This window comes from Sinocyclocheilus rhinocerous, unplaced genomic scaffold, assembly GCF_001515625.1.
Source record: "Sinocyclocheilus rhinocerous isolate Xijiao unplaced genomic scaffold, SAMN03320098_v1.1 scaffold263, whole genome shotgun sequence".
In the NCBI taxonomy this organism is placed as follows: Eukaryota; Metazoa; Chordata; class Actinopteri; order Cypriniformes; family Cyprinidae; genus Sinocyclocheilus; species Sinocyclocheilus rhinocerous.
This window is the reverse complement of record NW_015645086.1, coordinates 3054726-3071458: the sequence shown is the minus strand read 5'-3', so window position 1 is coordinate 3071458 and position 16733 is coordinate 3054726. Positions and strand designations below refer to the sequence as shown.

The 16733-nt window shown below is 37.3% G+C and overlaps 1 protein-coding gene across 1 annotated transcript in view; it reads left to right on the top strand.

The window, feature by feature from the left end:
• The first annotated feature begins 455 nt into the window (after positions 1-455).
• LOC107705743 (sterile alpha motif domain-containing protein 10-like) overlaps positions 456-16733 on the top strand; it is a 67046-nt gene continuing 50768 nt past the window's right edge. The window contains exon 1 of the mRNA XM_016509197.1: positions 456-562. Coding sequence (XP_016364683.1) covers positions 550-562 — 13 coding nt within the window. The 5' untranslated portion in view covers positions 456-549. The remainder of the gene's footprint in view (positions 563-16733) is intronic.

Here is a 16733-nt window from a genome sequence, read left to right as displayed (position 1 = left end):
TATCAAAAAAGCGACATAGTGTAGCTTTAAGTAATATTTGTTAAAACACTACTAATGAAAGTTATTATGAAGTGTTATTTAATAACCCCGTGCAGCCTCGTAAAGGTGTGCTTGTCAACAAACATTTATGTTGCCACGCGCTCTCATGCGTTTGCCCCATATGTTCCACTCTCCCTCGTGCACACGCTGGTTTAGATGCAGTTTCATTGACAGGCGTGTTTTACTGCACTGGCTACATACTGCCATTCATCTCCAGGGCCACTTGTGTAATCAGTGAATCGCGCGCGCTGTGTGAGAGCGTTGAGCACTGGTGAGAAAGCAGAGGGAGGAGTTTAAACTTGCCCGAGGTTTTGAGAGCTGAATGACTGTCATCCCTCCCTCGGGTTTATATGTGGACGCGTGCGCTGATTTCTCCTGCTCCACAGCAGATCTTTGCGCTCGGAGGTGTCGTTCAGGAGCACCGGCTCCCTCTTCTACCGGACCGGACACCCGGGACCATGGCAGATACCTACTAAAGCCATCACGGAGAGATACGCGTTTGTACCGACTATGGCTGTAGACGGTAAGCTCACTGTGTTAAACCAGTTATTATGTGATTCATAGTGCCGCCACATGCGAACTATGTCCCGTTTATTTACACGGTGACATGCGTTACAGTAGGCAATACTTATGACTTGTGCTGTTTACTGTACTATAGTAGACTATACTGTACTGAAGAAGACCAATGTTTTTTTGTGTACTAATAACTACTATACTATGATTTTACTCTTTACATTACATTGTTTGCACAATATTTAAAGTAATATTTACTAATACCCTCTTATGCTAATATTTTACAGCATAAAATGTTATGTTAACATCATTGTTTGCAACCAATTTAACATTTTTTTCAAATTCAAGGATATTTTATCCCATTTACCAGAATTTTCACATTTCTTCATCAATAATTATATTCAAAGTGGTTAAAAAGTTTTTTTTTTTTTCAATTTTAGCTATTTTTTTTAAATAAAGTGTAGCTACTATTCTTTAGACTATTAGGCTACTTTACTGTAGTATTTACTAATACCCTATACTATGCTGTACGACTATATGACCATTATTTTACTATTTACTTTTTTGCTGTATCCTGTGATGCTATTTATAATTTTTTGCTGAATGCCATTTGCATGTTTTGGTCAGAAAGTTGGTGATTGGTGTAGCTTGACACATTGTGGGGTTTTCAGATGTATTTTTGCCCATCATGTTGACTTTGCGCTCAACCCGCTGAAGGGAATGTCAGCTAGAGTTATTGGGTTTTGTAGCTGGACATAAACATAAAGTCTACCTGACATCCTACATGATCAATGAAAACACACACACATGCTTACAGTGATCTCAAGGGCTTTTATGTAATCGTAAGAAATATCTGTTTTCCCTTGGCCCCAGGCAATTATATGTAATCATAGTATATCTGCAGCGCTCAGTGTGGTGCTGAAACGGACAGCAGGATCCTGCCTCACTTTATCCTGACTTCTTATCATGTCCTTTTCCTAATTCTTTCTTATTTCACATGTTTGATCGTGTAGATTCAGTAACTTGAAAGAATATTTGACCCCAAAATGAACATTCGCTGAAAATGTACTCATTCTCAGGCCATTCCAGATGTACGTTTCTTCATGGGAACAGATTTGGAGAAATGCAGCATTGCATCACTTGCTCACCAGTGGATCCTCTGCAGTGAATGGGTGCCGTCAGAATGAGAGTCCAAACAGCTGATAAAAACATCGCGATAATCCACAAGTAATACACACCACTCCAGTCCATCAGTTAACATCTTGTGAAGTGTTTGTAAGATATGAGTCCATAATAATGCTTCTTCCAGTGAAAAAGTCCACCAACATATTTGTTTAGAACTGTTTTGGAAATGAAAGCAATGTTATGGATAGCAGATTTGTATTTTAGCCAGAAGCGACGGTTTGAAGTTAACGTCTTAATAATATATTTGCTCCCAACATCGTTAATTGATGGACTGGAGTGGTGTGGATTTCTTGTGGATTACTGTGATGTTTTCATCAGCTGTTTGGACGGCACCCATTCACTGCAGAGGATCCATTGTTGAGCAAGTTTCTCAAAATCTGTTTTGATGAAGAAACAAACTCGTCTACATTTTGAATGGCCTGAAGGTGAGTACATTTTCAGCAAATTTTCATTTTTGAACTATTCCTTTAAAAGAACAGTCTGTACCCAGAATAGGATGTCCTTTATATGGAAATATGTTGTTTTCTTTGAGCAAAAACATGCGTTGGGAAACAAATTACATAATCCTAAATTCTCCCCCGAGGAATGTTAGATAATTATGTTTATTCAAACATATTGTTTTCTTTATCCAATTAGGATGGCTTTTTAAATTAATGTTATATTCCGTTAGCAAAATATTATCATTGTTTCAGCACATTTTTCTCAGCTCTCCTAAGAGAAAGCCTGATATGTGAGTACACAAGCCGTTTATATAGAGGAACATCATATTTGTTATTAAGCCGTTTGATTAGACAACTCAATTACACTTCAGAGAACTGATTGTTTGCTTTAATATCTTCTATTGCACACATATTGCCATATCATTCTCCTGTTACAATACAGTACAGTTATTGCTTGGCAAGGTTTCATTTTATACATGCTGTAATAAAAAGATTTCCAGAATAGCACTGGTTTCTGATTCACATAAAGCTTGTTTGTGTCACTGCTCATATAAAGCTTCATCAGATCTGGAGAGGCACAGATGTTGGGTTAACCCCCTCTCGCCCTGTTTCACACACCCGACAACTCTGAACCAATCCCAGCATGCAGCAGGAAGACTGGGTTGTTTCCCTGCTAAGGGACCACCATTAAGTGCATGGACGCATGTGTGTCACTCATTCATTCATGCATACAGTTGGATTAGAAATGCTGGACCCACAAGCTCAACTCACGGATTCTAACCACACACATAATGTCTGAACAAAAATAGAGAGAGAGAGAGTGAATGAGAAGTAGCGATAAAAAGAGAGTAATTTCTTGCCCGTTTTGCACAGATTGACATGCACTGGGTGAAGGGAGTGTGTATTTTGGCTCAATGTGTGTTTGCCTGTTATCAGCAGAAGCGATTCCATGCTTGACCAGTCTGTCAACACCATTGACTGTTTTTTTTTCTGTGACTGGTAGACATTTGCTTTTACTCTGTTTGTCATTTGAGAACACAAATAATGAATTTCATTAATTTTGACCGTTTCGCTTCAGTCGTCTAGCAGACGTTTTTGCTACTTTTCTAATGGAAATACATTTTGGTTGTCATATATTCCACTCCCCAAAAATAAAGAATTAAACAAAGCAAGCATAACTTTCACATTTACATTTTGTCATGTTATTTCTTCTTTTACCTCAACTGCTGAGAGATAAACAGCTTTCCCATTGGGTTTTATAATAGTTTTGACTTGGTCCATCATCTGAATGCATATATAATGGATGGTCTATGAGAAAGGCTCTCAAAGCAGAAATGTGAAGCTTGTGCTATATTTGTGTTATAATGCTTATTTTAATAATGTCTCCTGTGTTATTTAAGCTATAAAGTTGTTTATCATTTTAGCAGTGGGACTATCTTTTATAGGCAGTTGAAAGACACTAGTTAGTGATGCACTGAAATTATTTTTTTTACCAAAACACTGAAACTGAAATTAAAGTTTTAATTTCACAGAGTAAAGAAAAAAAAAAAAAAGAGAGAGTTAAATGAAATTTTGGTAACTGGGTAACTGAACTCACAACTGTTTTAGAATTGTGAGATATAAACTCTGAATTCAAATTTTTTTTCTTGTAATCCCGAGTTTATGTCTCACAATTCTGAGTTTCCATGTCGCAGTTCTGTTTTTTTTTGTTTCCTCCACTGAATAAAAAATTAAAAAGGTAATTGCAACTTTTTATCTCACAATTCTTCTCAGAAAAACGATTATATCTTGCTATTCTGACTTTATATTATTCAGTTCTAAAAAAAAAAAAATTCTGAATTGCGAGAAACATTTTTTTGTGATAAATTGTGATAAATTGTGAAAAATTGTGAAATAAAAAGTTGCTATTACCTTTTTTATTTTTCTATTTTGTGGCGAAAATGGGCTACCATATAAAACAGATGCTGACACAGTCAAAGCTCTCCATTGGAAAAGTGCTACAGTAATTAAACATCACTGTTTCAGTCAATGATTATGGCCCTCTTAAACTGATTTATTTATTTTTTTTGCTGTTTTGGCCGAATATTTTCGGTTACCAAAATTTTGTTACATCCAAACTGGATACAAAAGTTTAGAAAGCAACTGTATCTTACTAGACTCATTTTAGCTTGTATAACGTTTACATTTTATGGGTGTACTACATTCAAAACAGTTTGTATTTTAATGCTGCATTCGATGTACCAAGTCGGATGTCGGAGCTGGGAATGACGTCACACCCAAATAGACTGTGTTCCAGTAGAAAACCAAGATGGACACGTCCATTGTTAGCAATACCAGTTGATTAAAAACATAAAAGTTGTATTTTGCATGGATATTGCCATGGTGACATGTCCACGAATGTGTGCACCACTGAGTTTATTGAGACACTGACAAACATAAGTGCTAATAAACAATTTACTACTATTTCTCTTCTGCTGATGCACTGAGCAGCCATATTGGATTCTGAAATTGCAGTTGTTGCGATTCCGCCAAGATTCCAAGTTGGAACTGTGACTTGGAAGGGCGTTCCATTTAAAAGTTCGTACTGGGAACTCGGAATTTCCGAGTACAAATGGAACGCAGCATAAGTTTACCCAATATATTATTACTTTGTTCCGTACTTTGCTTTGTTTGTAAGTGAAATACACATTTTTTATAAAAAAAAATCTAAATTACTGTCTGTGGTAATCGACAGTATGTCACAGTTGCTGATGATAGAGCTTAACTAGTATTGAACCCGGAACATTCCTTTAACAGTGCTCCCAAATCTGTTCCTTTAAGAGCTTTTTTTCCTGAAGCCTCTTGATCTTGTTTGTACTCGGTGACCACATGACCAAAGTTACGTCCCTGTGAACTGATTCTCACATGAGCGAATGAATAAAAGAAGAAAAGGAGGTGAAAGGAAAGGAAGCTAATGTTTTCTTTAGCCACATAAACATGGTCTTTATTAGCTTTTTCTCACGTTTGTTAAGGAGGGGCTCTTAACAGCTATTTGGTGTCCTGCCCAAAAGTTGGCTTTGGAGAGCTTTTGAAATGTGATCCTGCATCAAATGGTGTGGTGTGTGTGTGTGTGTGTGTGTGTGTCCAGCATCCTGGTGTCCTCACAGGCATTGTAACCACCTTAAACCATCCATCCCTTTATCCCCCATCCTTTTGTATCATATCTTTTAGAAGCAGACAAAGCATTTTGCTAAAATGGATTTTGTGTGTGTGTGTTTGTATTTTTGTGGAATATAGCATGTTTGATCTGTGTGTGTGTGAGTTTTCATTATGTTTTGTGCTGTTGTATGCATGTTTGGATTTTAATTCTCGTTCCGTTGGTCTGTTGTTGGTCTTAATATCCTCTTACGGTGTCATCGCGGTTCACACAGCATCTGTGCTGACATCAGGGGAAGAGAAAGTAAATAAGATTTGTCTGCTTTTTTTCTTGCAGTGATCCGTTTATATGATAAAAGATCTTAAAGGGTTCATATGATGTTGCTAAAAAGAACATTATTTTGTGTATTTGGTGTAATGAACTGTGTTTAAGCGGTTTGAGGTTCAAAAAATGCATTATTTTCCACATACTGTAGTTTCGCTTTCACAACGAAACACACGGCGGCCTAGCGTGAGCGGCGGCCGGTGGCTAGAGTGAGCAGAGGCCGGCGGGCTTCAGAACGGCGCGGCCAGCGGATTCGACGAAGGAGCAGCCGGCGGGCTTGCGGCAAACACATGTGACGACCCCGGGCTGGACTCCGCTTCGTCTACGGTGGAAGCCGATCCGGCGATCCACAGCGCAAAGTTTTTTCCTCAGCAACCAGCACGGATCAGCTCTAGGCATGACGAAGTGGATATCGTCCTCTTTTGGAAGACCAAACAAAGCGGAAAGCTACAGATCTTCTTTATGCACCAAGAGCTTGTAACACTTCAAAGAAAAGGAAAAATTTAAATCGCATTATATGACCCCTTTAAATGAAAAGACATCACTGTTTGTGCATCAGCGTAGATGGATATTTTTGTGTCTGACTTTGATCTGGTTAGACAGTTCGCCATCAGGTGCATTCACACCCACTCTAATCAAAAATAACAAAGGAATGTGTACAGGATTGACAGAATTTCCATTAGAATTTGGAACCAGAATCTCATGGAGTCAAATAAGAATCCTTTATGACTGTATGAAAAATGTATGCAATGCTAGGTGGTTGATAGGGTGTTCTGGGTGATTGTTTGGGAGTTGCCTTTTGGTGCTCTAGGGTGTTGTTAGGTGCTATTTTCAGTGGTTGTTAGGGAATTTCAGCCAGGAAGTTGCTGGGTGGTTGCTTACTGGTTCAAGTTAAAGGAGCCGTTCAGGTCTCTATTAAAGTATAGTGCGTTCCTTCCTTCTATGTAAATATGTTTTTTAAAACCATATTGTCACCTGCCATTCTCAAATTGTATGTCTGGTTGCTTAGAAAAGCAAAGAAATGCTAGTAGCACAAACAGTACAGGTCGAATTTAATACTTTGAGTTGGAAGTTTGTTCCAATCCCTAATGCTAAAAATAATCATTAACAGACACCACTTATAAATATGAATGAATTGTGCTGAAACTTTCATTTTAAACAGAAAAAAATCTGTTTAAAATGAAACGGTTAAGGCGGAACCTGAAGATCCAGTTTACAGCTTGCTGATGCCTTTCACATTCTAATCAATAAGGCTGTATAGATCCTACAATATCACATGCTTCATCCATATGCTGCCTCGTTACGGATCAGCGCTACACTTCTGAGATTCCCTATGAATAATAGTAGGATTGAGGGGGATGGGAAGGAAAAGCAAGGGGGAGGTGTCTAATAAACATTCACTCGTCAATCCCTGTGGACTTTAAACAGATTGATCATGCGTTGAAACCCGGGAGGGATCAATTTGGCTTAAATCAACAAGCATCTTTGTGAAAATGGACAGAGAGTAAGAAGGAGGCAGAGAGATGGCTGAAGAATGGAGAAGAAAGGTCCATTTCATTTGCTGGGAGGACTGATGGCTGGGTTGACCCGTGAGCTACGGATAATTGCTCTTGTGGAAGGTAGAGCTTTACACCCTCAACATCCCGAGCGTTCTCATCTTCGTTCTCCCCCCAGTGTTATCTCATTTCTTCAGTACTGTGGTCACTCATGGTTTTTTTTAAACGGCCGGTCTGTCAGCTCCTCTCATCCTGTTGTATTAGCAAGCGCACAGGCCCGTGTCCAATATCTCGCCGTTAATTAGTGCTCCACGAAGAAAATAAATGCATGATTGGGAAAGATAAAGGATGAAAGAGGAGGAGGATGTTGAAGAAAGATACAGAGAGAGAGAGAGAAATGGAGAAGAGATAATAGAAACTGCTGAGAGGGTTGTGCTAATTAGTGATAATGCACTTGGTTTGAATTTGATGGAAATTGATGGTCTCGTGTACGTATGCTAGTTAGTAGTTGCTTTTCCAAAGCATCTTAAAACGGTGGTTCTCAACCAGGGGGCCGCAGGATACTTAAACCTATTTAAATTAATAAATTATTATTAATATGTTAAAATAATCAAACTTTAAATTAATTTAAAATGCTAAAAATAAACACATAAAATCAAACATGTAAATTGAAACTGTATTTCTTTTTATTTGTAAACTTTTGAACAGTATAGTAATGTGTAAATTTGTCTTATTTTGATTAAAGATATTAAAGATATCATTTTTTTTTTCATTTAGTACTACACTTCAGAAGCTACATAAATGCATACATGTTTCCCAGAAGACAAAATAAGGACAATTTACCCTGATCATCCAATTCAAAAAGTTGACACCTTCCAGCTATTAAAACATGGAACTGTTCTAATAATAATAATAATAATAATAATATATATATATATATTATTATTATTATTATTATTATTTGTATAATGCAGTATGCATTAATATTGTTCCAAAGTCCAAAGCAGCGAGAGAATATTGCTAAATAGTGGCAGTTATGAGAAGAATCTCCTTAGAAAGACAGAGCAAAATACTTTTTTAAATAAAACAAAAATGAAAATAAAACAAAAATGAAAATCTGCTTATAGCGTTGGGCAGAAGAAAATAAATACATAAAATATCAAATGTACAATTTTTTATGTATTAATAATAATAATATTATTATTATATTAATCTTTAAAAAATTTTTACCCATAGCTATATGCAAATGTTCATTTCTTTGTTTCTTTTTTTCCGCAGACCCATTTACTTCATATGCAGAAAATATAGTGTAGAGATTATTATTAAACCAGTGCCCTATTCTTTAATTGTGAACTGTTTGGGACCGTTCATTATGTGTGATGGAGGTTTCTGATTGGTCAGTGGCCTCGCTGAAGGCACTAGGCAGCTCCTGCCGGCAAAAAGCAATTACACAATTACACTGATTTTTAACATCTGTATTATCAGTCTCACCCAGCTCTACTCCAGCTAATGGATGCATTATGAACCGAGAACGCCAGAGAGGGGCTCAGCGGACCGCAGCATCTTTTTTTAATTCTCGTGTGTGTTTCTGTGCGTGATGAACAGCTCTACACATTTTACCCTGTCTCTCAAAACATCACTCATGGGTCATATCTCTGACTCGAACTCTGTCTCTGTCCCTTTCTCTCACATCAACATCCTCTTTCTGACCTGCTTTGACCGTCTGGTCATCCACACAAACACAGACCTCAGCTGGAAGGGGTGTAGATGTGGGGAAAAAAAATTATAAGATATTATAAAAAGGTGGATTATAAAATTAGGTGGCTGTAAAGGTTTACCACACAGTTTATTAGATTTTATCTTCTGCTTCGCCTTTACAGTTGGCAGTAGTACTGTTAACTTATGTTACCAGATACCATGGTACTTTAATATATACTGCAATAAAGAGCAGAAAATCCTGGTCTTGTTGCCTCTAGAGGAAATATTGCTCTAGAGGAAATCTTTTGTGGCGCTTTAAAGAAGTACACTTATTTTGATGTGTTGGCAAACATACTAAAGCACATGTAAAGTACTTGATTCTAATTTTAAATGTATAGTGTGGTTTTCAATATTACACTAAGTTCATATATATTAAATGCACAAAACTGCAGCTTCATAATCAAAAATGTGTATGACATACAAGTTTCAGCAGAAATGACATTAAAGTATATTTTAGTTTACCATAAATATTTGTCAGTACTTTCAGCAGTACACTTTAACCTTATTTCCACAGACAGATTACATATAAATATGTACTTAAGTCCTACTTCAGTGGGTCAAAACAACTTCAGGTAATTGCATTTAATGTAAATTTAAACCATAATACATTTTCATTTAATTGCAATTAACATGCAGTTAAGTGTCTGAAAACATTACATCATATTTGCAGTAAAGTATATTCTTTTGAAGTACATTATGTATGTTGTTTTAAAAGTATGCTAAAGCTATGATTAATTATTCATATTTCCCATGAGCTGATTCGTTACAGTACTTCTTTTTCACACGGGTAGAGCTGATACAGTGTCTTTAAGTATGTTTGTGTCTCTATGACAGGGTGAGAGCACAGTTGTGAATCTTTCCCCTAAAGGCCCATGTGCTATCTGTCTGTACAGGGACTGACTGCTGTAAAGATGCCTTATCAGGGTGAAGTAAGGTAGAGCTCTTACTGGCCCTGAGCAGGTCTGTAGAAAACCAATTCTCAGCCTAGAGAGCGACTAATGCATGTTGTGCACAAACATTTGTCAGTGGGTTTGCCTGAGTTTGCGAAATGCCTTTAATATGATGTAAAGTGGATCAGACTTTATGTCCTTGAATAAGACACTTAACTCCAGGTTGTTCCAGAGGGACTCTCCTTTATTAATTACATTGTACGGTTATTTAGCTAGAAGTGTCAGCTAATTTATATATTAATTAGTAGTTAATTAAAAAAGATTGCAATGTCAACAATGGAGCCTTCAATATTATCATTGTTAGGGGTCAGATGAGTGTTTCTGATGAGGATCTGATAGTTGTTGACTTTTGCACTTGAGTGTTAGTTGAGGGATGTGAGGGAATAGAGTTCTCTCTTGCTTTATCTCGTCCAACATGAGGAATCTGTTATGTTAAATGGCAGTATTTATATATTATGTATTTACACTATTTGTCACTCATATCATAGATCAAAGTTTCCACCCAAGGGTTTGTGTGAAAGAACGAGATGGTGAGATTGTTTTTGAACTATACCAACAAATAAATTAAGATAATACATGTTAATTATTCATAATGAAAAATGAATAATAGTAAATGCTAAAATATAGACTAAATATCTAAGAATACATTTTAAATAACAATTAGTGTTTTTTTTTTCAATGGCCGATGCCAATATCTTTGAGAGCTCAGAAGAAAAGCAAACGCTGTAATACTTTTTCATATACCGTTTACTTTCTTTGTTTAACAGTTCTGACTAAAAATGTATAAGTCAGAACTGTTAAACAGAGACCATAAACTATTGAAAATGGAGGATGGAAGCTCTGTGCACTCAGGCGCTGGCATTCGCTTGGTCGTCAAAATAAAAGTCCTACTTCCGACACATCAACTTATCAGGAAAAATAAAAGGTTCATTAAAATATAATAAGGATAAGAAAAATAAGTATTTCCCAAGTGAAAATGCAAAGATATAGTGAAAATCATTTTATTTTATGAAAGGTTAGCATTTCTCAAAATCTGAAGTGAATAATCGAGATCACAGGATTTGACACAGAGTTCAAGGAATGACTGGACATTTATACACATGGAAATTATACCAAGAACTAGAGAAAATATTTTAACTAGTGATCAACCAGTCAATGCCAATGTCGATATCTGCAGACCATGGTGGCTGATGGCAGATATAATTTACATATAAAAATACAATTTATTAATAGCAATAAAGACACGCAAAAAATTGCAGAATTCATTTTTTAAATTATATTTATTCAAGTTAGCTAAAAGAATTGAAAATAGAAAATGTGAACTACATATATTTTCAGTCAACCAAATGACCAAATGTTATCTAGTTAATCAGCCTGACTAAAATATTGCTCTATCATTCATTTTAATATTGGGTGAGTTTCAAAATGTCATGAATGTTTTTTTTATGTCAAAAATAAGGTTGCATCTTTCCTCCCTGTGTCTTAGTTTCTCTCTTGCTCTGAGGTATATTTAAATAAGATGGACTACCACTCTCATTTAATGTTTGCTTACCCTTACCAAAAAGTAGTATACTTCAAGTTTAAATGTCATTTTAAGTATATTTCTGAGAAGTACATAAAGCCCATTTCTGAGAAGTACATAAAAAGTAGACTAAAAGTATACTTTCCTATTTTTAGTTTAAAACAAGTATACTAATAGCACACTTGAATAAACTTCTTTTTCGTAAGGGTATACAGTACACTCCCATAATCACTGGGCATCAGTAATGTTTCCTAGAGGTCATGCATTATCTCTGTGACTCTAATCTCTATACTGTGACACATTGGTTCTCTCTGCTGCTTAAGTGAGTGTGTATGTGTGCGTGTGTGTGTTTGTGAGGTACTAGTGTATCACTGACCTTTTAACATGTCTGTTCTCGTAATCCACTCTTAAAGAGCCCAGACCACCTTATCTGCGATTAGAAAGGATTTGATGTATACTGGCATGTGTGTGAGCGAGAGCGAGGGAGGAAAGTGAGAAATACACTCTGGCAGGCCATCTCGGCGTAAACAGTCCTCTCAGTTTTTGAACTCAAGCTGAAGCTTCAAAGTCACCCTCTGGATTTGCCCTCGCTGGCTCGATGCTGTATTGAATTACATAATTCCCCTCTGGACCAAAAATAAAGACTGTTAAATATTAAACACATTAAAGACATAAAAACCAGTGCTCCTTCTGAGCTGGCAAACCTCAATAGCTTGAACCCTCTGAACCATTACATTTTGAATTTCCAGTCTGTGTGTCAGTCAAAAGCAGTCTATCATACATATTTCATGTGTGAAATATGATGTGGAAATATGAACTGTGGGGAACTTCTGTGGCTTCCTTTAGAAATTTGAATGGAAAACATCACATGAAATGAATCTGGCATGGCTGGGAGTGGTTTTTTTTTTCAGTTGAGAGTTGTTTGACATTGTGAGATATCTGTCCATATACCTTATAATTCAATTTGACAGACTCTATGAAAATTACTTTAAGAATTAAAAAGTATGTGACTATGTTTTGATTGAGTATTTAGATCTTTTTCTATAGAATATGTTCCAGAACCACCTATAGAACCATCTCCAAGCAACAGACGGTTGTGGTGTTTGGTTCCTGAATAAATCAGTGTTTTTGAACAAATCAGTTGAGTAAATGATTCAGTCACTCACTCATAAATACATGCACTTGTTTGTTTCTAAAAATAGTGTTTGAATGAATCAGTTGAGTGAATCATTAAAATGACTCCCTCATAAAGAGTTCCTGAATGAATCGGTGTGTTTGAATAAATTGATTGAGTAAATGATTCAATGACTGACTAATAAAGACAGTCATTCATTTTGATCCTGATTGAATCCATGTGTTTGAATGAATCAGTTGAGTAATTATTCAATGACTCATTCATAAAGACAGTTTCTGCATCCCAGTTTCGCCTACTTATATGCCCTAAAAGTATGTAATATTTTGTGAAGAAAAAGTACATATACTTTTTGGCAGGTTTGTCTACTCTTCTACTTTGTCACTGTAAAGTGGCCTGTCAATCATCTTGTCACAGTTAATGTCTTCACATACAAACTACACATTTCATTTTTACTTAACAATTCTTCCTATCATATTGAAGAGAAAAAAAGTAGCACACTAATCTGCCAGTCATGTGTCTTTCATGCTGACAACTCTCCTCATGCTTTTGCATAATGATGCATTTAAACATTGATAACATGTCTTTATAAAAGTTTACAACGTTGTCACATATTAAATAAATATTTTTAATCAGGTTATTGATTATTAATCATGTAAAGTCCTTTATCTGAACTTCTCAAAGGCACGGTAGGTGATTTGGTTCAAAAACATTTTTTGTTATGCTGGTTGAAATTCTTTTCACATGCCGATAGCAGTCACTACGTTAAGTGATCTAAATGTATTTATATGTATTTATATTGTCTGTGGAAGGCGTAGGAGCATAAAATGTTCGTCTGATCCCTCGGTCCGAGGGCTGCGATTGGCTGTCCTACCTGCCTGTCAATATATGTATTTGCATACCTCCTTGTTCATGCAGACATGATACGTCATCAGTGCGATATTTTATACTATTGCAGACCGAACGAGAATGGAAGGCATTATTATTGTAATATTATGTGCTTTGTACTGTAATGTTTTCTCACCGGTGAATGAGACATGAGGTAATCTGACAGTGTCGCATTCAACCCTCCACCAACGCCATCTCTCATTGTGTTGCTGGTTAGCCTCTGGTCTGCGTGTGAGCCTTTATGTGTTTTGGAGGAGGCGTGGATTTGGAGAGTGATTTGCAGGGAGGGTGGGATCTTATGCTTTCAAAGCTAGCTTGCTATTGCTACCCCTACCTTTAAAAATAAAACCTTTAGAACATTTAAACAGAATATTTATGAACAAATATGCTTTTGGCACTGTCCACTTTATACACCCTGAGAGGTTTCTGCACCAGATACTACACAAAGACACACACTGGAGGACATTAATTGGGTTGAGATGACATGAGATTATTTAAAGTGTGCTTGAGTCCATTGTGGTTAGAAAGAAAAAGGTCCAAAAGAGCAGGAAACTGTATTATGAAGCTCTGTTGCGTTTCATTGAGTAAAGGGAATGGGAAAGGACCACTGACCTGACATTAATGTTATTTACAAGTATACAATTAAGACACTGATAACACATTAATGCTTATTTTGCACTTAAGCCGGGCTCAGACTACAGGAGTTTTAAAATCTATGGTATACTATTTCAGGTAGATTTTTTTAAGTGTGGATCCGCGCACACTTTAACGGCTAATATTGCCCACAATCCGTTGCGCTTTGGCGAAGGATTTGGTTCAGAACTACAAACACGAATAAAAAGCGTTAAAAAAACTACAAACATGGCGAATGTGCACGACCAACAGTTAAGTAGAGAGGTTTAGATAAAGGGGTTTTAGTTAATAATAAAATTTACACTAATACTAATAATCAACATTTAACCTGGTAAAAAAATATTTAGGTCTATTTAATATTATTGTGTTATATTTCATCTGTAACAACAATGTGAACTTTTATAAACATCTGTTTGGCCGTTAACTTTTAAATGCATTATTATGCAGAAAATATGAGCAGAGTTCTCCGCATGAAGACCCGCGGCTCGCAGATCAACGTGCTGCTTCTTTTCTCTCTGATGCAGTAGGAAGTTAAATTAGATGAAATGTGGAGGATGTTAACTGTGACAAGATGATTGGCAGGCCAGTTTACAGTGACAGGGTGCGCTCAGAGCGCTCCTTTAAAGACGCAATTGTGTGAAGTGATATATGTCCCAAAACTTGCCTACTCTTCTACTACACACTCAAAAGTGTGTACTTTTTCTTCATCAAATACTTTAAGGGTGTAGTATAAGTAGGCAAATTGGGACACAGCATAATATTTACATATGTTAGCTAGCATGCTAGCAACTTTCCACACTCACCCGGTACTTTCAAAACTGAAGCGATTTCACCCCAGCGCTTCTCTTTGTCCTTACTGTTGTGGTACGTTTTCGACACATTACACAGACAGTCGTGCAAAACTTCCACAAGCAGTTTCCTCCATCTCCACTATAAAACAGGCCTGTACAGCGAGTTGTTTTGCGCATTGGCTATTGTGAAAGTGCTGATGTAATCATTGCCATGATCATCCTGATTTAAAATCCTAAATATCAAACATGTTTGATATGATCGGGCGGCCCCGATTTGTGTGCGAGCAGATCAGGAGGTGCAAGATTCGATCTGTCAACGCCTCACATTACCATATAATCTGTGCCGAACATCGGAAACAATCAAGGTCCTCGACAAGATTTTTTCTCAGATTCTCAGGAGGGGAAAATCGGGGCTAAATCGGCCTAAAACTCCTGTAGAGTGAGCCCAGCTTTAAAGGGATAGCTTACCCAAAAAGTGGAAATCACCATCCAATACTACCAATTAGCATTTTGTTAATTTTGTTAAAGGGGTCATATGATGCGATTTCAATTTTTCCTTTCTCTTTGGAGTGTTACGAGCTCTTGGTGCATAAAGAAGATCTGTAAAGTTGCAAAGACTAAAGTCTCAAATCCAAAGAGATATTCTTTATAAAAGTTAAGAGTCAGCCACGCCTACCTAAAACGGCTCGTTCTAACACGCCCCCACATATCTACGTCACTATGTGGGAAGATTTGCATAACGCCGCCCAAATGTTCACACAAAGAAAGAAGGCGTAACTTTTATTCGCTGTGGTATTGTTGCTGCCGCCATGTCGTGAAGGCGCTGTGTATTTCGTTGTGAAAGCGAAACTACTTGTTTCGTTTGTGAAAGCGAAACTACTTTGTTTGGCCTTCCAAAAGAGGACACGACTATAAATCAGTGGTTCAGTTGTATTTACAACACTGTTCCAGAACAGTTTAACCCAAATATTCAGATGTGTGCAGCGCATTTTATGGAGGACTGTTTCCTGATCCTGGGAGAGTAGACTACAATGCTGGCTGTTCTGACTCTTAGTCTGTAAGTACGTTTTTTATATTTTCACAGGACGACCAAACAACAGACACAGTGGGGGTGCCGTCAGGCCTCGGAGAGGCTTTTATTAACAAAATAATATAACAAAGTGTCCAGGAAGAAGGGGAATCAAGTGTCCAAAATAAAACAGGGGATCTGGTGTCCTCGTTGTGCTGCGCCAGAAGCTACTCTGTATCTTACCCATGATACTCTGCAAAAGTTCATGATGCCTATCCACAGCAGTGTATAAAAACTGATATATTTTGTTTATCGAGATGAAATTGTCATACTTTATTTTGGGGGGAAAATCCAAAGGTTACCTGTGAACCTTAATGTAGTGTGAACCATTTATTCATGAATTATAAACGTTAGTAACCTGTGAAAGTGCACTTTAAAGTAAAGTGAACACCTGTGAACCATTTATTAATGAGTTATAAACGTTAGTAAGCTGTGAAAGTGAACCTTACTGGGTAACACTTTGTAAGTATTGTCACGGGAGGAGCATCACGACAGACACAGTGGGTGTGGCGTCAGGCCTCGGAGAGGCTTTTATTTACAAATAATAAACTGTGTCCAGATAAGGGAATAAAGTGTCCAAAATAAACAGGGGATCTGGTGTCCTCGTCGTGCTGCCGGGTTAGTGAAGGTGGGGCAGTGTTCAGGAAGGAAGGGTCCAGGTAAGGGGCGGAGTCCGGTGGCCGCACGCGCTCCCCTCTCCAGTCCGGGGCGCGAGGGGCGGCGGCTTCTTCCAGCGGCTGCATCCTTCTCGCCTTGGCCCACGGCGCTTGAAGGGACTACACGGCCCGGCCTCCTGGCCCGACGATTCAAACGCGAGTTTTGAGCAGTGTAGAGTAGCGCTTGTTGTTTGTCATTTC